Source organism: Rhinoderma darwinii, chromosome 3, assembly GCF_050947455.1.
Source record: "Rhinoderma darwinii isolate aRhiDar2 chromosome 3, aRhiDar2.hap1, whole genome shotgun sequence".
NCBI classification, from domain to species: domain Eukaryota; kingdom Metazoa; phylum Chordata; class Amphibia; order Anura; family Rhinodermatidae; genus Rhinoderma; species Rhinoderma darwinii.
The window spans coordinates 129,970,543-129,994,753 of NC_134689.1; the positions used below are offsets into that span (position 1 = coordinate 129,970,543).

The 24,211-nt window shown below is 41.0% G+C and overlaps 1 protein-coding gene across 5 annotated transcripts; it reads right to left on the bottom strand.

The window, feature by feature from the left end:
• Window positions 1-1,351: 1,351 nt before the first annotated feature.
• LOC142749119 (C-terminal-binding protein 2) lies at window positions 1,352-24,199 on the bottom strand. Of its 5 annotated transcripts, none has more exons than XM_075856724.1 (10): window positions 24,101-24,199; window positions 20,790-20,853; window positions 15,021-15,175; window positions 11,069-11,213; window positions 10,765-10,971; window positions 10,414-10,628; window positions 5,107-5,237; window positions 4,900-5,027; window positions 4,657-4,771; window positions 1,352-2,837 (listed from the first exon to the last, which is right to left on the bottom strand). In XM_075856724.1, the coding sequence occupies exons 2-10, from the start codon at window positions 20,830-20,832 to the stop codon at window positions 2,675-2,677; spliced, it is 1,302 nt and encodes a 433-aa protein (XP_075712839.1). In that variant the 5' UTR covers window positions 20,833-20,853; window positions 24,101-24,199; the 3' UTR covers window positions 1,352-2,674. The 5 variants fall into 5 exon arrangements, with proteins under 5 accessions (XP_075712839.1, XP_075712837.1, XP_075712838.1 ...); XM_075856722.1 differs by having other exon boundaries at window positions 20,784-20,853; XM_075856723.1 differs by lacking the exon at window positions 24,101-24,199 and adding an exon at window positions 20,965-21,480 and having other exon boundaries at window positions 20,784-20,853.
• Window positions 24,200-24,211: the final 12 nt, after the last annotated feature.

Sequence of the window (24,211 nt, forward strand, 5' to 3'; positions counted from 1 at the left end):
TATAATGCACGTAACAATAGTCAGAACAGCTAGTTTGCAAGCCTACCTTATGTTTGGGAAGAGCATGCCACAGTCACATAACTGCTTATAGATGAGAACATCCCAGTACTAGTTTTTGAGAACTGGCCAAACTCACAAGTTTGAAAATTAATTAAAAAATAATAATGTTCAGGGTATTTACAGGCTACATTTATTTTCACCTGCGGTATCTATGCATTTAGGGTATGTACATTTATTGCAGCAGTGAGACGTTACATTGTAGTGAACAGAGAGAAGAGAGTAATCAGAAACAACCAGATCGGACAGGTTTCAATGGTACTTTAATGCAAGTGCTGTTTTTGGAATTAGTGGTGATCCTCACGGATTTTAAACCTAACATACAACCTGAGAAATGGACCTGGAGTAATTGCTACAATATTCATAATGGGGACATTGTACACATCCAGAAAACAAGCCTTCAGGAAAGGCTTGATTCTGATCTCAAAAAATGGAATCTGATCCCGTACTTCGCTCTAGAGGACTCATACATGGATATATATTGGATGTGGATATGGATATGCTTGTGTGCATGATTCCTTATTCGAAGACTCAAAATCCTAAAATGAAGTAAAAATCTATATTCTCTGGGCTGACAGGACTAAAGTCTGGTTGTCCATAGGCCAAATGCACTAAGGAAATGGGCCCCACCAAATGGAGGGCTTTCTAATTTTCAGATGATTAAACTAATGATTTGAAATTTTAATTAAATATAACAATATAAACAAACTTAGCACCAAACATTCAGATAAATGTCTCTTAACAGCAAATATATGCCAAGAATGAGGACAGGAGATAACAAGAAAACTAAAAGACAAAAGGAAAAAAAACAAAAAAAAACCTTAAGATGTTGCTCAGCCTTTTCGCTGTTATTAAAGAGGCTCTGTCACCACATTATAAGTGTTCTATCTCCTACATAATGTGATCGGCGCTGTAATGTAGATAACAGCAGTGGTTTTTATTTTGAAAAACAATCATTTTTGAGCAAGTTATGAGCAATTTTAGATTTATGCTAGTTAGTTTCTTAAGACAACTGGGCGTGTTTTGGCTTTTGACCAAGTGGGCGTTGTACAGAGGAGTGTATGACACTGACCAATCAGCATCATACACTTCTCATTGTTCCAGCCCAGCTTCTTTCACTGCACAATCACACTGGAACAATGAGAAGTGTATGATGCTGATTGGTTACTGATTGGTCAGCCTCATACACTTCTCTTCACACCGCCTACTTAGCATAAATCTAAAATTGCTCATAACTTGCTCAAAAATGGTTTTTCAAAATAAAAACCACTGCTGTTATCTACATTACAGCGCCGATCAGATTATGTAGGCGATAGGGTATTTATAATCTGGTGACAGAGCCTCTTTAAACTTTAGGACTGCGTGCCAGCATACAAACTCAATCCACTTCTTCCTCAATCCAGACTATTAAAATATCCTTCTATTATATACACAATTTCAACCTGATTCATGCAACCTTATCCTGAGACTTGTTATACTAAGTGACACATTCACTAGATGCTATTCACAATCATCCCCAAGATAGTACAAATATCCTTTGTCTCAAATATGCCAAGAAACAGAGAGGTCGATAAGAAGGGTGGGCTAAAACCATACACTTTATAATATAAGCAACAGTATTACTCTGCCTAGAATAAAACACGCGCACGGTCCTGGAATTCTGCTCCTTTATAAGCTGAAGTGCAATACGCCATAAACTACTACAACTTCTGGATGTAATAAAGCAACAGAATCTACATTCTTTTAAACGAAAAAAAAAAAAAATCATCTATACTTCAAAGCAGATAAAATGGTGGCAAACAAATGAATTAATGCCCAAGCTCACATTCATCACCATGTTCGACACAAGACTTGCATGTCATGTGTACTTATACACCTCTTTTCATCCGTATACTGTTACAAGGACTCCAAGAACCTGAGAGAAACTCCACAGACGCATGCATTAAGCGATCATTATTTTAACTTTAAAATAATTCATGTTTTGTTTTGTCCTTGGCGACAAACAATGATCCAACTATAAAATTCATAACTTGAAGGTGCACTCCGCAAAGTAGACTTGCAATAGACTTGTTAAGAAAATAACGTGTTTCCTATCTTGCAGTACTGAGGGGGATTGAGATACGTTTCAGATTAGGAGATACCAGCTACACTAAAAATTTGGTGATGCCTCAGCTCCCTGAGACAACTGGGCATGTCTCGCTCTAGAGGAAGCAGTAAAGATCAGCCTGCCCCGGCACACAGAAGCACAACCCACCCGTATAGTATTTTACGTAAAACTAAATCAGTTAAAAAATAGATCTGTTGAAAGGCAATATCTAAAGGTTTCCAGGCATTGATAAGAACATTCTCTTTTCCGGTGTGAGGAGAGATGATACACCTCAGGGTTTGCAGCGTGATTCCATCAATTGGGTAAAGCTGCTGAAGAGACCTGGAATCCTGCCCTTCTCCCCCAAACCATTCTGAGGGAAGAGGGTGGGGGGGGGGGGGGCAGAGAACAATTATGGGACTGGTGGTATAAAAAAAGGGAAGAAAAAAAAAAAAAAAAGATACAAAAAAAACAAACACAAGGCAAAATAAACATATTAAACAAAAAAAGAAAACACAAAGCTCAGTATTGCTACTGGTCAGTGGGAATTTCTCTGTCTGGCTCTGGCTTGCTCGTCTGTCCCGGTGATGGAGTGTGAGAAACAGAGGGAATTAAAGGATGTGAAGTTGCCACTAGGCTTTCCACTGAAGCTGGGTGCCCCGGAGCAGTTACTCCCACAACTCCCGGTGGGAACCTGTGAATAAACAAGCAGATAAACAATTCATGTTTCAAACACATAACAACATGGTCCCTTATGAAACATTAGGCTGATCATTAATGTTGGATAACGCTCTAGGCCAGGATCACACACATGCAGTTTTTGGCTCAGATTCTTGAGCCAAATGCTTAAAAAGAACCTTTCACCTGCCCATACACGTGCAGCTGAGTGCAGCATGTAATAGACTGGGCTTCACAAACACTGTTTCACTTGAAATTATTTTTCTAACTTCCTCCATTATTTACATATCGGTGCCGTTACATTTGGCGCCCGACATGTAAATAAGCCCCTGAACTGTCAATGGGGCGTTTCTATCTAGCTAATTGGCAAGGGGGCGTGATGTCTTCGCTCTGACACTGTCCAGCTACAGACAGTGTCAGGGCGGATTGCGCTGTGTTCCCTCCCGCGAGAACACACACACCGACAGAGAGCACTCTCTGCAGAACCGGCAGCCTGTGTGTGTTCTCGCGGGGGGGGACGGGGGGACAGTGCAACCCGCCATGACACTGTCGGTAGCTGATTGGACAGTGTTAGAGCAAAGACATCACGCCCCCTTGCTATTTAAGTTAGATATAAACGCCCCATTGACAGTTCAGGGGCTTATTTATATATCGGGCGCCAAATATAACGGAACCGATATGTAAATAACAGCGGAAGATAGGAAACAAATTGGGTTTGCTATCTTCAGGCAGGGGGTGCTATCTACAAGACTGAAGTCCCTGGCCAGAGATCTTGCGATGCTCCGGCCGGGGATTCCGTTGTTGAAAGCCCTGACTTCACTATACTCAAAGTAGCCCAGTGTGCGGGGAGTCCTCGGCCAGGATCAGTTTTTACCAACCGTTACAAGGATTGTTCCCTAAAAACTGATCCATTGGGAGCCGTCTGGCTGTGAAAACGACCAAAAACATGTCCTGTTTTTTGGACGGCCAATATTCACGGGCCGTTAAAAAAACGGCCATGGCCTCGCTTCCCCTGATTGCATTTCTAGGCCCTTGTTGTACCTTATGTTGTATCGGAGTCTGAGATGTTATTTTTCGGTACATTAATGCAGCTGATATTTAATGTTCTTTGTACTGGGATGTGATGCACACTTTTTTGTTTGGGCTTTGCCGTTATTTGTTCTGCTTTAGTGTATTGAGGCCTTCCCTCCACTGTGTGTATTGAAAATCAATAAAAAATTTGAATATGAAAAAAATGGCCATGTGAAAACACCCATAGAAATTCATTGCTCTGAAAACCACCGTGTGACGGACGTTTTTCACAGTCGTGTGAATGTAGCCTAAGTGAACTCAAAATAAAGGAGATGCATCGTCTTTTCTTTATACCTTTCTTTCCTTTTGGCTAAAAAACAAATAAAAAAACAAAACTGAGCCGAAAAGCTTGTGTGATCGTAACCTTAGTGTCAATATTTCCCTAAACAATTTGAAAACACTTGACTATCATGTAGGTCACATGCACATACAACCTCCACCTTGTACAGAGCTGTAGTACAGCGGTGTATGGGCCGTAGTGACGTTATCCGGTCATAGTGCCTTCCAATTCAAAAAAGCCGAATCTCATTTTATCACACATTTTATTACAACCTAAAATATCAAATGAACCCATTCTGAATTCAGTAATGTAAAGGGAATTTCAGGGAAAATAAACAGCATTCAGATACGCAAAGTTCACACAACGATGCAGTTTATCCTTCAAAAATTCCAAACTAAGGTTTTTATTGTAAAATCAATATGCGATGGGGCCAAGAACTTGAATAAACCATAAACTTATGGCATGCAATTTTAAATAGACCTACCTATATCCCGCTGCCCCATTGAGCTCTGGATGAACAGACTCCATTCCCGACCACTGTGCAGCTGCCAGTAAATATTCCTTATTTACACAATTTCTCAATGCATCTGGAATTGGGCCTGTAAAGACACCACAGAGTTCAGTCCATTAAATGGAATTGTGCTCACGTATCGCTGTGTGGCTCCAAAAACAATTACAAAATCCTGAAAATATTAGTAGAGGACATATATATATATTATATATATACCTGTAATGGCTCTGCGGATTTCTTTAGCAGCCTCCTCTCTTGATTCAATTGAAGCATGTTCACTGTACCAGGCAGTGTGCGGTGTGCAGATCAAGTTAGGGGCATCCTTTAAAGGTCCCTGAGAAAAGCTGAAGGCAGCAATAGAATGCACGGTTACAGTTATGCTCACTGGCAATGTTCAGCCCTTCCCAAATGAAGACTGCCTACCTGAAAGGTTCTGACTCATGGACATCTAAAGCAGCACCTCGGATTCGTCCATCTTTTAACGCCTGGGCTAGTGCTTTCTCGTCCACAAGTCCCCCACGGGCAGTGTTTACCAGAAAACAACCCTGCCTCATCTAGAATAAAAAAGAAAATGTATTGCTGCATTACATGTGTCAGTAACATCAAGAGCGCATAGGTTAATGAAATATACTGTAATGTGCCATTCATGCATTATTAGGAGGTTGCCTCCTTTGCCTCAGTAGTTCTTAGAGTTTAGTTGAAACACATATTGAGACTGGCAACTTAGGCTTTGTTCACATTAGGATTGCACGATGCATCGAAATTTCGATACTATTTAGATGCCATGCACCCTCAAACGGTTCAATACCGTTGATTCATGCATTGCGATACTAAGCTGCACGGCTGCAGTTTAGCATTGTAACACATGTAGTCAGAGGTGATTGTGTAATACAGCCATTGCCGTGCTCCTGAGTCCTGACAAGTGTGCGCACACAGTCAGAATAAAATGATGCGACCGACACTGCACTAATAAGCGCCGGCCCTGAAGACCGAACACTGCGGGCGTACGGCAAAACACCCCCATGTTTTCTCTTCAGTACCAGCGCCGACGCTCATTAGTGTAGCACCGGTCGCAAAACCTCATGCTGACCGCACGCGTGCACACTTGGTGTCGGGAGCGGAGCAATTGCTGTATTACACAGCCGAAGACCCGCTCTAACGGCGGAGATCAGAGAAACCTCTAATCTCTGCAGATATTCCCTTGAATGCTGCGATCAAAGCGGACCACAGCATTGAAGGGGAAAATGAGAAGGGGAGGAATGCCCCTTGGATCGCTTCACAGGGAATCCCTGTGACGCGATAGAGGGACAGAACATATATGGGCAGACAGCCCAGGGTCCATTGAAGAACCCCAGGGCTGTCTGACCAGATTTCCTGTTCGGGCATACTTAGGTATGTCCTAACAACTGCCTGTGTACTATAAGTACACAGGCTAATGTACTGGCAAATAGATATAAGCCATTGCTATGTCCATTATGACTGAGAAACATTATGGGGTTAATAACTATTAATGTGAGGCACGTGGAGGTTTACAATGAATCCCACCTTGCATCAGAAAATGGAAGAGCTTTTTTTTTTTTTTTTTCTCTTTTTAAATTACTGTTGGCAAAGTATCATTTTGGTATCGAGAATGGCAATACTACACGAAGCATCGGTATCGAAGTCCAAATTCTGGTATTGTGACATCCCTAGTTCACCCAATGTTTGGTGTGTGTACTTCCAGCATATGTCTGCGTGGTGTTGGAAAACCTTAGTTCCAACTGTAATGGAAAACTACTTAGTTCTCTAAGCTTTCCAAAACAAGGGCATAGTGCTAAAAATGTATACCGCGTGGTATTCTTTCTTGGTTATCTTTTTACAAAGGGAGTCAATTGCTGACATATGCAACTGTATGGCAAATAAGCCGGATGTACATACCAAATGTGGTGTGAACAGAACCTTATTAAAATTAATGTGTTATACAGTCATATGTTCCAAACTAATATGAAAGAGTGCAAAAAGCAGAGGCAGTGCAGGAGATCTGAAAATTGTAGGATGGAAACCAGAGGATATTTGCTCCACATCGAAGAAAAGACAGCAGTTAAATTCATTACATTTGTCAAATACACACTGCCCTTATTGAAATCTGTCCTACCAAAAAGTGACAGCATCGCCAGCAGAAACCAACCAGATTTCATGGTTTGTTTTCCCTAAGGCCAGGGATTGAAATAAAATAAGGGATCTCCGTGTTCTATGAGCAACACTGATATTTTTTTGTTAACACCGTTTTTATGCGTAAGAGCCACTGACATTCATGTATGTCATGTTAGAAGAGGAAAGTTATTTAACCTCTTAGTGACCAGCCTATTTTAGGCTCTAACGACCAAGCTATTTTTTCCGTTGTTTTATAGTCGCATTCAAAGCGCTATAACTTTTTTATTTTTCTGTCGACATAACTGTACGAGGACATGTTTTTTGCGGGTTAGTTGTACTTCTTAATGGCACCATTTTGGGGTACATATAATTTTTAGATGAACTTTTATTAACCTTTTTGGTAGGGGCAATAGAAAAAAAACCTGAATTCCACCATTGTTCTATGCGTTTTAAATTGACGTCGTTCACTGTGCGGCGTAAATAACATGTTACCTTTATTCTATGGGTCAGTACGATTACGACGATACCACATATATAGAGGCTTTTTATGTTTTACCGCTTTTGCACAGTAAAAACACTTTTGAACAAAAATTATTTGTTTTTGCATCGTCGCATTCCAAGAGCCGTCATTTTTTTGACAATGTAGTGATTTTTTGGCCTTTTTTTGCGGGACGAGACGTAGTTTTGATTGGTACTGTTTTGGGGTACATGTGACGTATTGATTAACTTTTATTATGACTTTTTGGGGGGCAATGGAAAAAAAATAGTAATTTAGCCATTGTTTTTTATGTTTTTGTTTTTTTACGGTGTTCACATTGCAGTTTAAATTACATATTAACTTTGAATCGCGGCGATACCATACATGTGTACTTTAATTTATTATTTACACTTTTACTAAACAAAACCACTTTTTATGGGAAAAAAATAGGTTTTTTTACTGTAATTTTTATTAATCATTATTTCACATGACTTACTTACTTGATCTTCAGATCGCTGCTATAATGCTTTGGTATACTTCGTATACCAGAGCATTGTTGTCTGTCATTGTAAATCTGACAGGCAATCTATTAGGATGTGCCACTTGCACGTCCTAATAGGCATATATCCAGGGCAGACCTGGGGGCTTTTATCAGGCCCCCAGCTGCCAAAACACCCCATCAGAGGCCCGCGATTGCATTTGCAGGCCGCCGATGGGTGAGAGAGGGAGCTCCCTCCCTCTGTAAACAAGTTAAATGGCCACGATCAAAGTAAACTTTGATCGCAGTTGTTGGAGCAGGAGTCCCGGCCTCAGCCTATTTTGGGCCTTACGAACAAAGCCATTATTATCCATATTTCCTGTCACATTTCTAAAACCAGAACTTGTTTTGTTGTTTTTTGCTGGATGAGTTGTATTTCTTAATTGCATGATTTTGCGGTACATTTAAATTTATTGATTAACTTTGGGGGGGGGGGGTAATTGGAAAAAAAGTCTTTTTTTTGCATCTTAAATTTACGCCCTGGTATAGATTACATAACTTTATTCTATGAGTCATTACGGGTACAGCGATACCAAATTCATATAGCTTTTTTTTGTTGTACTAGCGGATTTTTTTTTCTTGTGGAACAAATTTTATTGATGCCGTTTTGGGGTACATGCAACTTTTTTACTATTTTTCCGTCGATATAGGCCTAGTAGGACTATATTTTTGCGGCACTAGTTTGTTTTTTTGTAGCAATATTTATTGTGCCATATAATGTACTAGGAAACGGGGGGAAAACATTTGTGGGTTAGAAAATGAAAAAAACAGCGATTCCACCATTTGTGTCGCCAAATTCTGAGAGCCATAACTTTTTTATTTTCTGTCGATTAAGTGATATGAAGGCTTATTTTTTTGCAGGATAAGCTGTAGTTTTCAATGATACAATTTTGGGGTTTATGCAACGTTTTGATCACTTTTTATTCCATTTTTTTGTGGGAGATGAGGTGACCAAAAATAGTGATTCTGGCATTTCCAATTTTATTTTTTTTACGGCGTTCACCGCGCGGATTAAATAATGATATGTTGTAATAGTTCAGACTTTTACGGATGCGGCGATACCAATTATGTTTATTTTTACTATGCTCTAGTGGCAAAATGGGAAAAGGGGGGTTTTTTGAACTTTGAATTTTTTTTTTTACATAAGAAAACAACCCCAAAACGTTATTTTACTAATTTTTACTTTTATTATTAGTCCCCCAAGGGGACTTCAACCAGCGATCGTTGTATTGCTTGCACAATATACTGTAACAACAATGTATTGCAGTATATCGTCTCTCTGACTGGCTTCTATTAAGCCCTGCCAGAGGCAGGGCTTAGTAGGAGCACAGAGATGGCAGACCTGGGGGCCTTCATTAGGCCCCCAGGCAGCTATAGCAACCATCGCCACCTCGTGGTTGCATTCCGGGGGGCGCAATGAGCTGCTAGAGCAGGTTGCCCCCTCTTTCTAACAATATAAATGCCGTGCTGGAGCGCGATCCCGCTCGTTACTGTGAAGTGTCAGCTGTAACACAGCCGATACCCGCATCGTATGGAGCGGGTTCACTCCTTGAGGACGTTCCATACTTCCCCCTACCCGGCTATGACGTATGGATACGTCAAATGTCGGGAAGGGGTTAATGACTGCCATAAAAAGGCGTAATGGGCAGTCATTAAGGGGTTAATTTGTAAAAATATAAAAACCAGTTTCTATAGAAAATTTTTCAGTTCAAGGTCTTTGCTTTTGGTTACAAATAGTGGAGCAGAACAAGATAAATGTGCCAGAGGCACACTGAAGACCAATTTCCCAACTGCTAACTGATATAATTAAAAAGTAACTTTTATTATTTCATTTAAAGATGTCCATAGGGACAAAAAATATGAACACGAACAATTAAAAATTGTAGCCAATGTTGCTTTAGCACACGCTCTATTTTTCCTCTATCTGCATGTATTGCCAGACAGAGTATAAAGTATTCAGATTACAGAGTGTCAGTCCGGCGGCTGCAGACTGCCGGGCTATGTGCGATACCGAGTCAGGTGCGTGCTAGGAATGCTAGCCCCGTTTTGATCCCCTGAGGACGCTGTGTTGACAGCGAAACATGTCGGGGGGGCTATACTTATTGTTTTAATCAGCCAGGCTTGACTAGCATTCCTAGCACGCACCTGACTCGGTATCGCACATAGCCCGGCAGTCTGCAGCCGCCGGACTGACACTCTGTAATCTGAATACTTTATACTCTGTCTGGCAATACATGCAGATAGAGGAAAAATAGAGCATGTGCTAAAGCAACATTGGCTACAATTTTTAATTGTTCGAGTTCATATTTTTTGTCCCTATGGACATCTTTAAATGAAATAATAAAAGTTACTTTTTAATTATATCAGTTAGCAGTTGGGAAATTGGTCTTCAGTGTGCCTCTGGCACATTTATCTTGTTTTGTATTCACTATAGACCTGCCAACTGCTAGGGTCCCTTCAGCAAATACTGGAGCAGTTCTCAACAATGACACTATGGCTTGGCACCCTGTATGAACCCGCTTGCCCTTATTTTGTTTTATCTATTCTGTAAGTCACCCTTCTGTGTGCAGCGGTTACACACCTGTTTTATGGTAAAATCATTGATGAGGTGATGGTTGTGCTCATTCAGACTGCAGTGCAAAGTTATGCAGTCACTATGCATTAGCAGATCTTGAAGTGTCGCCATTCGCTGTAAGCCCAGGGAACGTTCAACTCCATCCGCAAGATAGGGGTCATAGAATATGACTGTGAAACCAAAGGCCTTGGCACGTAAAGCAACGGCTTGCCCAACCCTGCCTGCAAATGAAGACAAAATATAATACTGCCTGATAAAAAGAAATCTAAAATAATGTAGCTATCGGCAAATTGGGTTGAAAGGTTTTCAACCATTTTCTTTGCTCATAGTCTATGTTTCTATTAGACTGAGCTTTACCAAGTCCAATGATGCCCAAAGTCTCCCCGCGGATTCTGGCAGCCCCTCCCGCAACCTCTCTGATCTGTTCCACACTGGCAGCACGATTCCCTTCTCGCATAGCTTGGTGCAGCCATGTAACGCGTCGATAAAGGTTCAATATGTGGCAAAGTGTAGAATCAGCTGTCTCTTCCACGGACGATGAGGGAACATTACAAACAGCAATCCCTTAAAAAAAAAAAAAAAAAAAAAAAAAAAAAGAACATTTTCAGTAAAGATGGTCTCAAACAAATCAAACTTGCACAAGTCATCCTGTAAAACTTACCTAAATCAGCTGCAGACTTGATATCAATATTGTCATATCCACTTCCAATTCGTATGATAATACGAAGAGCCTTAAATTTTTCCAAGTCCTCTCTAGAAAGGGTGATTGTGTGATACATAAGGGCTCCCACTGCTTCACTTAATACCTGTTGTAAAATGATGCTGAGTGTTAAAATCACAAAATAATAAAGCTTTAGGCCTGGATCTCACACACAGTTTTGGTGAAGTTTTTGGCTCCGTTTTTTTAACCCAGGCCAGAAGAGGATCCAAAAGGAAGGAACGGTATAAAGAAAAGACTGATGCATCTACTTTTTTTGTGTCTTCTGTGTTTTTTTTTTTTTTAAACCAGTGTCAAAAAAGTGTGTGTGTAAGTGTGTGTGTGTGTGTGTGTGTAAGTGTGTGTGTGTAAGTGTGTGTGTGTAAGTGTGTGTGCGCGCGTGTGATACTGGCCCTAGAGGAGTTTTCTAGTCCCTAAAATAAAGATCTAGGTGAATAAATAGAAAAATTATAAACTTTAAATATATTTACAGCAGTGTTTGCTTCCCCTTCCATGATGACAACCTGACTGTGCCAGACCACCGCTGACCGCAGCAGTGACGTCACTAAGAATGAAAGTCGTGATCAGGTGACGTCATCAGCAAGGACAACACCCAATCAAACAGCAATGCAAAGAAAAGACCATCGGGGAACCGGTGAGCCATGGCATGAGAATGGGAGTTGCTGCAATAAGTATATTTGAAAGATAATAATTTTATTTTGCATCTACTTTCCATCGCAGGGACCAGAGAACCTGTTTAAAGGGCTGTCCCCATCAGGATAACCTCCGTCCATATGTCCTCCCTCTCAAAACCCCTCTATAATGTATTTCATGGTTGCCCATTTATTTGAATGTGCATCATGTGATAGCACATTTCGCCTGCAGCCACCCGCAGCTTCCCTTGGCGATAACAGCAGATCGCTGCGGACCAGCAGCAAATCACCAACAGGTCCTCAGTTAGAGAAGGCTTTGTTCAGAAGTAATCAGGCCCAGACATGCGAGGGCATTGACTGGTGAGTAGGTGGGCTTTGCTAAAGGTACCATGCAGAACACATTTAGGGTATGTTCACACGGCTTATGTTCGAGCCGTAGACGGCCGAAAAATCGGAGAGCAGAACGCCTCTAAACATCTGACCATTGATTTCAATGGGAAAAATGTTGCTGTTCCGTCTGGCCGTTTTTTTTACGCGTGCATGTCACTTCTTGAGCCGTTTTTCATTGACTTTATGGAAAAACAGCCACAATAAAACACGAGTTGCGAAAAAAATGGCTGAAAATCAGGAGTTGTTATCCCTTGAAAACAGCTCCGTATTTTAACATGTTTTTTTTTTTAGTAAGCATGGGCACATACCCTTAATTGTATCATGTGAATCACAACAGTATGGTTTAGTGCAAGTTTTTGTTTTTTTTTTCTAGTCAAAATCGGAAGTAAATTTTTTTCTAGAAAGAAACTAATTATACTACCACTTTTTTGACCTACACTTGGTTTTGGCTACTAAAAAATCCAAAATAAAACACAAAAAACTACAGGGGTTAACAGGAACAAACACACATGGGATTGCAAAATTTGTTGGTCCAGACATCTTGCTGGTCCTAACATGGCCAGAAATAGTCCGAAAATTCCATAATAGTCTGCATAAGATACAAGCACAAAAGTACGAGAAATATCCAAATCTTAGGCTTTGGATCGCAATGTTTTTTTTTTTGTTATTAATATTGGAACCCACCCAAAAAGACATCGGTATTATGGACTAGCTAATGAGCTAATAGTAACAAATATAAATAAAAAATAATAAATGGCACATATATTTAGTGATCAGTTATCCATGTCCATAGTAGGACATTTTATGTACAGTGATTATTTCAGGTATTACAGACATCAGATCACTGGGAGGTATTAAAAGGCGAATGTGGAAGCACAATTGGTAAGTGATGTGATCTCACAAACTCTAAATGTGGGTTTCTCGACTTATACAGGCAAACAGACTGCAATAGAGGTGTCAAATATCAGATAATCTGAATCAGGGGCCAAGTCAGATTCAGGCACTCAACGTACAGTACAATGTATGGGGATGGGCAAAAGATGTCCCAACAAAGTATGGCTATAATGGAGGTGGACACTTTGATTTATATAAATATTGCATAACCACAAACAAATCAATACAATAATATGTCCCCAGTTCTTCTAGGGTGACATGACTTCAGTGCAGTAACTGTCCAGTCCAAGTAAAATATAGTGACATTTAGTATACTCTTCACATGTCGTTTTTACAAATAAGGCTTAAAGAGGCTCTGTCACCAGATTTTGCAACCCCTATCTGCTATTGCAGCAGATCGGCGCTGCAATGTAGATAAGAGTAACGTTTGTTTTTTTTCAAAAAACGAGCATTTTTGGCCAAGTTATGACCATTTTTATATTTATGCAAATGAGGCTCTCTAAAGTACAACTGGGCGTGTATTGTGTATGTACATCTGGGCGTTTTTACTTCTTTTACTAGCTGGGCGTTGTGAATAGAAGTGAATGATGCTGACGAATCAGCATCATCCACTTCTCTTCACAACACCCAGCTTCTGGCATTGCACAGACACAGCGTGTTCTCGAGAGATCACGCTGTGACCTCTCGAGAACACGCTGTGTGTCTGTGCACTGCCAGAAGCTGGGTGTTAACGAAGAGAAGTGGATGATGCTGATTCGTCAGCATCACACTTCTATTCACAACGCCCAGCTAGTAAAAGAAGTAAAAACGCCCAGATGTACATACACAATACACGCCCAGTTGTACTTTAGAGAGCCTCATTTGCATAAATATAAAAATGGTCATAACTTGGCCAAAAATGCTCGTTTTTAAAAAAACAAAACTTTACTCTTATCTACATTGCAGCGCCGATCTGCTGCAATAGGAGATAGGGGTTGCAAAATCTGGTGACAGAGCCTCTTTAAAGGAACAGTGTCACCACAAAAAAAAATTTCATGCCAGTTTAATGTTAGTGTTTTATTAAAAACGTTTTTATTTATTTGTGTGTTACTTTTCCTATTTTTTCACTTTTTCTTCCCTATGGGGGCTGCCATTTTTTTTTCCATTTCTGTATGTGTCGATTAACGACACATACAGACATGGAATACGGCAGCCACAGTCCCATAGGGACTGCGAACGGGTCCCGTCCCATCCACTTCTGTGTACGCCGTCTGTGTGGGAACTGCGCATGCGCCGCTCCCACACAGTCCAATTTGAAATGCGCGCCGTCCGGCGCCATTTTCCTGTGGACCGGAAGTCGTGGCCAGACAGTAAGATTACTACTTCCGGTCGCGGCTTCCGGACTTGTGCACTTGGACCAGCGGCAGCAGACGGAGCGGACGGGGCGGAGGGAGCCGCGGCGGCAGGAGCAGGTAAGAGATTTCTATGTATGTTCGTGTTTGTGTGTGTTAACTACTGTATGTAAACCTACTACACTGTGTGTTAGCTCAAAAAATGGCGACACACAGTGTAGGAGGTTAGACCGTTCAATCCCCTCGTTTATCCCGGCACTAGCCAGGATAAAGGAGGGGGGGACTCTCAGAGCTCACTAGAGCGAGTGCTTTTTTCCCAATTTTGCAGCAAAAAGCAATGTGGTTGCTTTACCACATGCAATGCTGCAATTTTGGGAATAGCTCCATCTAGTGACCAGCAATGGGAAATATTATAAATTAGAATCTAATTTATAATATTTCCTGACTCGTGAAAAAAATAAAAAAAATTTGAACAATGTTTAATCACCTACACACTAAATGTTTAATTTAAAAAAAAACAACATGTTTTGCTGGCAACACATTCCCTTTAAGGTAGCTATACCTTAGTTTCACAATAAAATGCTTCTAAATATGTAAGGTATTTAGCACAAGACAAAGATGGAATACACACAACATATCAATACTTACTTTCTCATGGATTTCTTGTGTAGACTGAGCATCACAGAATGCTACTGTAGCAACATCCTTTAATATAGGCATCTCAACTGTGCAGTCCCTTCCATCTAGAAGGGCCACTAATGGACGGACAGGCATAGGACCATTCAGAATTGGCGGCCGAATACCTAAGACAAAAGGAAACTCTCAAATATTTTCTGTATATGTTGCGTATTTCCGAGTTACAAAGTACAAAAAATGCTTTTAAAACACAATTATTCAAAACATTATGTATGTGCCACAAACACATCATATAAATCAATGTCTAATTTTTAGAGGGTATGTCCACCCATGTTTTATATAGACATAAGCTTCCTAAAAACGTAAGTAACTTAATAAATACATTGCATTACTTATCTTGTACTGACCCTGAATTATGTATTGCCCAAAGCTACATTCACAGCTGTGCTGGTTTCATCGGAAACAGTTGACCAGCTCGATATCAGACACATTAACGGTTGTATTTACAAGTGGTTTTAGCCATGTTTTTTTTCCGCGATTTTCATAAACGATGCAAAACCGCAGCAAAAATTGCAACAAAAATAAACTACATGCACCCCAACAGCTTAGCCAAGCTCCTACGATGCAGCTTTGGTTGAGATTTTCTGTGTGCATGCAATGAGCCAGCAAGGAAGTCCGCAGAATTGTGAATGCAGCTCTTTATTAAAATAGCTTAAAAGCATGCCTATCCTTTAAGCTGACTTTTCTGAAAAGCTGTCATATGTGTGCACATAAGGAATAACACTATATCTGGTCATTGTATATGGCATTTTATTTTTTTAGCAGTTTTCCACTCTGCATGCTCTCCCTAATTCTCAGTGGTCTATGAGATAGTGGGTGGAGCCTAACTGCTATTATATCTTTTATACAAAGTACACATAGAAAAGGAGATTCCCTCTCTCCTATCTCGATCTATAACATATATAGAAGTAGCAGCATGGAGGACATTATATAGCAGTACTGAGCAGTGTATCAGAGAATCCAGCACTGGCGTGAGATAGAACACATACTAGGAAGCTGCTGCTGCATCTGTGTGTCTCTCTCTGCCTCTCTTTCATTCTGCTCCTGCTCTCCTCCTCCACAGACTCCAATGTGCTGGTAGTCTCAGCAATAAAGTCAGCTTGTGTGAAAAGTTGGATGGGTGGGTGGGTAAGAAAGTAGCCGGATAAGTGGAGAAAGAGGCATTTTTCTCTAATGAGATATTACAAAGTTTCCTATATTCCCTTGTACTATTGATTCATTCAAGTTTGTTGAAAAGTTAGCGACCATTTAAATATTCAAAATCACTATAAAATAAGTAAAGCAATGTATTTTTCACAGTACTAAAAGCTTCAAGAGATAGACAGCTATATTATCGCACAAATTATTAACGTAGCTTTAAGAATATGTTCACACAGCATAGGTTTCAGGCAAAAAAAAATAAGAGGCCGATTTCAAGAGAAAACTGCCTTTGATTCCAGGCGTTTTTTGGAGCAGATTTTCAAAGCTTTTGATGTTCGCAAGCATTCTTGAAGTGTATTTTGAAGAATAATTTGAGGCATATTTTCAAAGCATTTTTTTTGTATTGTCAATGGAAAAACAGGTTGTAAAATGCTTCAAGAAGGAACATGTCACTGCTTTTTATACAATGCATATTTTTACGAGGGTGTTTTTTTAATTCAGCATCATAAAAATACACCTTTTATGTATTTTCCACTGAAATCAATGAAAAACACCTGTTTGCAGGAGTATTTCAAGTGTATTTTCGAGAGTAATGAATGTTTTATGCTCCAAAATACGCCATGTGAACATGCCCTAAGGGTTCCCACACACGTAGTGGATTTGCTGTAGTTTTGGACCGATTTCACTGTGGATTTCACCACTTCTACATTTAACAGTAACCACAGTAATGCACATTTTCATATCCGGAGGAGAAAATCTTTAGCAGCATGTGGATGAGATTTTTAAACCTCATCCACTTGCCTGCAACAGTCTTCATGTGGGGATATTCTGCCCCCGCAAATACAAGCGGAAAAACTGCAACGTGGCTTAATGCGAGACACGATATTACAAAAAACAGTGCCATTCAAAGAGCAATGCTGGCCAGAGACTGACAAATGTCTCACCAACAGACGGTGTGACTTCAGCACATGCTTTCATGTTCAATGGTCATTCCAGTCTAAAACTGTGCCATATGGTCGGACCAAACAAGCGCCTGTTACCATGACAGACCTAAGGATATATTCACACGCGGCAGATTTTTTTTGCACAAATTGGTGTGATTGAAAATAAGTTTCATAAAATATCAGTGGGGTGGTTTCTGCAGTATGTGCATGGATTTCTGCTAGTCACATTTAGATGAATGGGATAGTTACAGAAATACATGCCACAAATCTCCCGTGTGTGAACACGCCCTTAGGCCTTATTCACACAAACGTGTTATACGTCCGTGCTACGCGCAAGATTTTTCACGCGCGTCGCACGGACGTATGTTAGTGAATGGGGCCGTTCAGACTGTCAGTGAATTTCACGCAGCGTATGTGTGCTGCGTAAAACTCATGACATGTCCTATATTTGGCCGTGTTTCGCGCAGCACGCACCCATTAAAGGCAAATCGCGAACGGCACACTGAAGCAATTCCGGGTGCCGCGCGTGATGCACGCTACAGTAGTAAAATAAATTAAGGAAAACAGAAAAGCACCACGTGCTTTTCTGTTTGTAAACATAAAACCAGAGTGTCATAATGATGCCGGCTGAGCGAAAATCACGCAGCCACGCACCATATGCTGATGCCACACGAACCTTTTGCGCATGCAATACGGACAGGTCCGTGTGAATAAGGCCTTAAAGTAAGGACCATATGCTAACCGTTATATTAGGGAGTACAATTACACCCACTAAACAGTAACTCAACCAGGAGGCCAAAAAGAAATCACCTCCTGGTTTTGTGGAGTCACATGATCCCGAACTGCTAGAAGGGACCATGTGATACACCATGTGATGCAGTCTTACTCCTGTTTGCACAGAATCATGGTGTATGCCACATGACCCTTCTCAGCACGTTTCTGAGTGGCTAATATAGATCATGTGACCCCCACAAAACCAGGAAGTACTTTCTTTTCAGCCGGTCCGTTTGTCACTATAATCTCTAGTATAGTTCTATTATAGTGTCACATGCTCTTATTTAAAGGTCTGTCATAGTAACAAGTGCTCTTTAAAGAGAACCTGTCACTAGCTTTGGAGCCGCTAAACCACCAGAATGTCATTATGCAGCTGGGGTTTTGTTCCAAACCTGCCCAGGTGGAAACCGGACGTTTAGACAAAACAGCAAAATAACTTACACGTTGCGGAGATCATTCTGGGAGCAGCATCGGGCACCCGCGCATAGTGCACAAGCAGGAGACAACAGTAAACGGCACCTCGGCAGTAGCGAAGTGTACACTCCACGGCTTCATATATGCAATACATATGTGCCCAATACTGCTGGAATCCTCTCAGTAATTTGTACGTTATTTTACTAACTATTGCCTAAGCAGATGGTTTTGTCGTGGGCAGGATTGGAGCACTAAACCCCATCTTTGTAACAACATGCTGGTGGTGTAGTTGTCCCAAACCTAGTGACAGGTTGCCTTTAAAGAGGCTCTGTCACCACATTATAAGTGCCCTATCTTGTACATAATGTGACCGGCGCTGTAATGTAGATTACAGCAGTGTTTTTATTTAGAAAAACAATATATTTTCACCAAGTTATGACCTATTTTAGCTTTATGCTAATGACTTTCTTAATAGACAACTGGGCGTGTTTTTACTTTTGACCAAGTGGGCGTTGTACAGAGGAGTGTATGACGCTGACCAATCATCGTCATACACTTCTCTCCATTCATTCACTCTGCACATAGTGATCCTGTGTTGTTCACTATGTGCTGTCACATACTCACACATTAACGTTACTGAAGTGTCTTGACAGTAAATAGACATCACGTCCAGCCAGGATGGGATGTCTATTCACAATCCCGACACTTCGGTAACGTTTGTGTGTGACTTACTCTCACAGCACATCGAGATCACGCAGTGCTGTCATTTACAGCGAGATCTTGCGAGATTACGATTGCTCTGCTGTAAGTCCCACACAAACGTTACCGAAGTGTCGGCAGTGATGAATAGACATCCCGTCCTGGTTGGACGCGATGTCTATTTACTCTCAAGACACTACAGTAACGTTAATGTGGGAGTATGTGACTGCACATAGTGAACAACGCAGGATCACCATGTGCAGTGTAAATGAATGGAGAGAAGTGTATGACGATGATTGGTCAGCGTCATACACTCCTCTGTACAACGCCCACTTGGTCAAAAGTAAAAACACGCCCAGTTGTCTATTAAGAAAGTCATTAGCATAAAGCTAAAATAGGTCATAACTTGGTGAAAATATATTGTTTTTCTAAATAAAAACACTGCTGTAATCTACATTACAGCGCCGGTCACATTATGTACAAGATAGGGCACTTATAATGTGGTGACAGAGCCTCTTTAAAGGCAACCTGTCACTAGGTTTGGGACCACTACACCACCAGCATGTTGTTACGAAGATGGGGCTTAGTAACGTTAATGTGGGAGTATGTGACTGCACATAGTGAACAACGCAGGATCACCATGTGCAGTGTAAATGAATGGAGAGAAGTGTATGACGATGATTGGTCAGCATCATACACTTGTCTCCACAACGCCCACTTGTGTACAAGATAGGGCACTTATAATGTGGTGACAGAGCCTTTTTAACTGGGACTAGAAGAAAGTTTGCTTTAACTCCTGAAACAGCACTACGCTTATCCTTCTGTGTCTGGTATTGCTGCTCCACGCCATTCACATAAATAGAAGTGAGCTGCAATACCAGACACAGCCCATCAACAAGAGTGGTGCCGTTTCTGGAGGAAAAGCAAACCTTGTGTTTTCTAATTTTAGACAACACTTTAAATCGGGTTTTTAGGACTAAACATTGATGGTCTATCCTGAGTGTTTGACCAGCTGGGACAAGACCTCTGCGTCCCCAGCCAATCACTACAACAACGTGGCCATTGTAGCCATACGGCTGTGCCCGGTACTACAGCTCAGTCCCATTCAAAACCCCCATCAATCAAACATTATTTCCCTGTCTGAGGATAGACCATAAATGTTTTAGTCACAGAAAAACCTCCTTAATTGCCGATTGGGTACACAAAGTCAATAAAACCTTTTTAATGCAAAGACCCAATCATTATTTCCATTTGACATCCAATTACATTTCTAAATATCTATAGAATAGTAAAACACATTTGTATCTGAGCCATACATGTTATATATAGTGCAGCAGGAACAAGCTTATGAGACATGGTTGCGACAATGAGCCCCATGTAGAAAAACGAATACAGCCGCTCAGAGGAACCAGAGTTCATATGACATTTCTCCAGCACTAGTTATACAATGTAACAAGTGATCTGGTTGGCTGCTATCAGAAAACTGCTCCACTTGTTGACTGCAATAGCTTTTATACATGGGACCCAATGCATTATCAGCTCTCTGTAGTAGAGGAAGGACACACCTGCAGTTATAGGTCAAGGCAAGATTTCATTTAGAAATTTGCCTGTTTTCTGTATGAAAGAATTTGTGCTTCCACTTGGCCTTCTCCGCACCAAGTAGTACAGAAATACGTCTATAATGTATAAAATGACCTGATATAACCACAGGTTCCTACAAACTCTGAATTTAATATCTTCTAACCCTCACAGATTCGATCCAGGCGTTGTCTCTTGACTTTGTGCTTGTCCATGGCTCTGGCCTTAGAAACCTCCTGGAGATAAATAAATAATTGTTATTACCATTCCAACAGAACAAAAGGGAGCATGAATACAGTACTGAGCAAGTGTTCGGGATTCAGGTACACTAGGGCACAGCTTCTTACCTACGCTCACAGGCAGAGGGTATTCCCAGGACTACTCCTTACCCTTGGGATTTACCTGCAAACACCTGGCATAATTCATGGGTATACTCAGAAAAAACAACTATCTGGACCAGAGGCTCTCAAATCACTCCTTTGGGGACCTTTAGCAACTAGACTGCCTGTGTCTCCTTGGTTTGCAGGATAATTAGATGTCAGCTCTTCAATAGATTCCCTTTTGATTCAGCACATACAAACAGCCAGAAAAGAGCCCAGTTAGTTTACATGGGCAGATTTCTGCCCATAACAAGCGGCGAAGTCGAACGACTACCATTATGAGAACAGACAATCGCCAACGCGATTGTTCGGTCCCCATCAGTTTGCATCATTGTTGGCAGCGCATCCCCTGGTTACACTGGGACATGTGCTGCCGAGAGCGCAGATTTTATAGCCTGCATTATTTCAGGTGATCAGCCGACGAACGAGTGTTTGCTTGTTTGCCGGCTGATCGCTTCCCGGTTTACACAGTCCAATAATCGGGAGGCTTGTTCTGCCAATTATTGGCTCATGTAAAAGGGCCTTAAGTCCAATTCAATGTTCCAATATGTAATAAAAAGACTGACCATTTCAATAAAATGGATAAAACGTTACACAGTAATATGGAAAATCTTTACTGAATGTAAATAAAACAATACAAAAATAGAATAAATTTTCTGCATTATAGCAGATACACATTAGACATAAGAAGACAAGGGTGGCCTTTGTTGCAGCAGTATTTACACCACCACTCACAGGTGTTCTTCTAAGTGCCTGATATACGGTCCGTACGTCGGACGCATTTCCCAGACTGAACACACTGAAGGGAGCCGGGCTCCTAGCGTCATACTTATCTATGACACGAGGAGTCCCTGCCTCGATGCGGGACAACTGTCCTGTACTGTAATCATGTCCCTCTCCATTCAGAGAATACAAGTATCTTAAAAAGGTACCTGCTGACACTACTGGGGAGAGAAAGCAAGGGAATTTTATTTCCACATTACTGCTCTCCACAATTACCTGAAAAGCTCCTACACATACATGCAGCTATTGCACATAATGAGCGAATCGTTTTCTTCTTCTTCTTCAAGGATCTTCTTGCTTGACACTTTTGGTTGGAACTGGGGGTTTAGAAGTGTCATTGACTTACACCTGTGCAAAGCTTCTTAGCCCCCTTTTAAACCACATTTATTGGTTACATGTAATGGACAGTTAGCAAATAAACGTATCCTGTGATGTATCCAAAAACTTTCTATGTTTCAAAAGTTTTTATCATTGTCCTTTTCACATCTATTTGACAGTTAAACATCTGGATACTTTTTTTTTTGTTTTGCTGCATAGAACTATAAGCTGCAAAAAAAGTAAAGGCTATACACTTTTTTTTTTACAGTTAGCGCTGTAGAGGAATTCCTGCGTTTTTTCCATCTAGAATTGCGGACGGAAAAAACGCAGCAGAATACAGTAGCAGCAAAGTGGGTGCATATTCAATTCCTGCTGTGGAAATTGGACTGAATTTCTGCGTTTTTCAGATGTCACCATCTCCCAACATTGAGAAAAACGCAGCAAAATATGCACCGTTTTCTGCAGTCGAAAATGCAGGAAATAGTGTGTTTTTGACGCAGCGGAAAGTACGCTACTTTCAATGGAATTGCTGCAGAAATTTTCTGCAGCAATTCCGTTACGTGTGGACAAGCCCTTAAAGTCCATGGCAGATGTAAGCAACTATGCGTTCATTTATTCCTAACAAATGTTCAACTGTATGTTCAAGCCTGATGTGGGCTTTTTATAAATATAAAATTGTAGAAGTTATGTTAGCTCAGACCAGTCACACAGCGTAAACAGGTTTTCTAAAGAGGATATCTATGTCTATATTCATAATCAAACATGAGACATTTAGGCAAATATTAAGTAGTTCACATAAGAATTGCCCTATTTTTTCTGACGTGAAACAGATAGGGTAGACAGGCTGCGTAAATGGAAACTGCGTATCTGCCCTGGACGCCGCAAGGAATTCAAGACAAAAAACGCACCAAATTGTGATTGGCTGCAGCAGTCACATGGGACGAAACATCATCTCTGGAGGCCAGTTTGGACACAGGAGCAGAGAGATCTGGGTAAGTATAGATTTTTTTTGATTTTTTGGCGACAGAATTGCAGCTTTTCCGCAGCCAAAAAACGAAACATCTGCTGTTTTTACCATCCCATTTAATTCAGAAAACCTGCAACAGAGAACCAGCGATTCCGCAGCATAAATTGACATGCTACGGATTAAAAAAACCTCCGTAAATTTATGAGCCTTCTTTTCGACACATAAGAAACTTTACATTGAGGTGGCCACACATGCAAAGATGTGTCTGACAGTTAGATTCACTACTCTAATAGGGGAACATCTCAGCCAGCCGATTCTGGTCCATTTGTGTGTACAGGACTGAATACTAGTGTTGTATTGGCATCTACAAGACATCAGAGAATGGGATCAGGTCTGTCCCAAATGAATTAATCACCTATGGGGATTCCAGCCTTTAGGATTATTATTGCATATACCTACTAAATCCCTATATATATCCCGACTTTAGGAACCAGTTAAGAAGAAAGTTTGATTTTTTTTTATTTTCTAAGAACTTCCAGACATCAATAGTAAATAACCCCAAAAAAGTTAGGTACCAGCCGCAAAATTCTGGGTACATTGGATCCAGGGATCCGTTTAGTTCGAATGATATACATCTATATAGATACCATGCTAATTGGAAAATGGAGATGACATTTTCTATATGAAAAATAAGCCATAAGTGAACGCAGCACCCTGTACAGTACAATGATCTAAGTCATGGAGATCACTCATGTACAATGATCCAGTTGCCACACAAGAAACCACTTATCGGTACTTCATGATAGTCGTGTGTGGAGCTAAAACTCAGAGCATACAGTATGTGGATCACCGGACACGATGGACCTGCGAACCCAGCGCTGCCCTGTACACCGAGAACTACAATGAAAAGATAAGATCCAGTGCTGGAACACGGAGTGTGAACGCATTGCCCAATAAAGCAGTACATACGAACATCCACCCCCAAGCCCGCTCCCTCTAGTGTTAACCTAGTGCCCACCCGCTTTCTTTTCTTACCTTCTCCTCCCCACCGGACCCGTCGCGCTCTCGGCAGCGGATCACACCGGAAACAGGAAATGACCACTAGCAGTATCATCGAGAACCACTGAAGCAAGAGCGACACCAGGC

What these genes read in the sequence shown, in the direction of transcription:
- LOC142749119 (XM_075856722.1), bottom strand. Translation starts at nt 20,832, where the DNA reads ATGGACAAGCACAAAGTCAAGAGACAACGCCTGGATCGAATCTGTGAG. An exon ending in CACAAGAAATCCATGAGAAA is followed by an intron (nt 11,214 to 15,020) that starts GTAAGTATTGAT and finishes ATTTTACAACAG; the next exon opens with GTATTAAGTGAAGCAGTGGG. An exon ending in ATGATTTTACCATAAAACAG is followed by an intron (nt 5,238 to 10,413) that starts GTGTGTAACCGC and finishes TTTTTATTCTAG; the next exon opens with ATGAGGCAGGGTTGTTTTCT.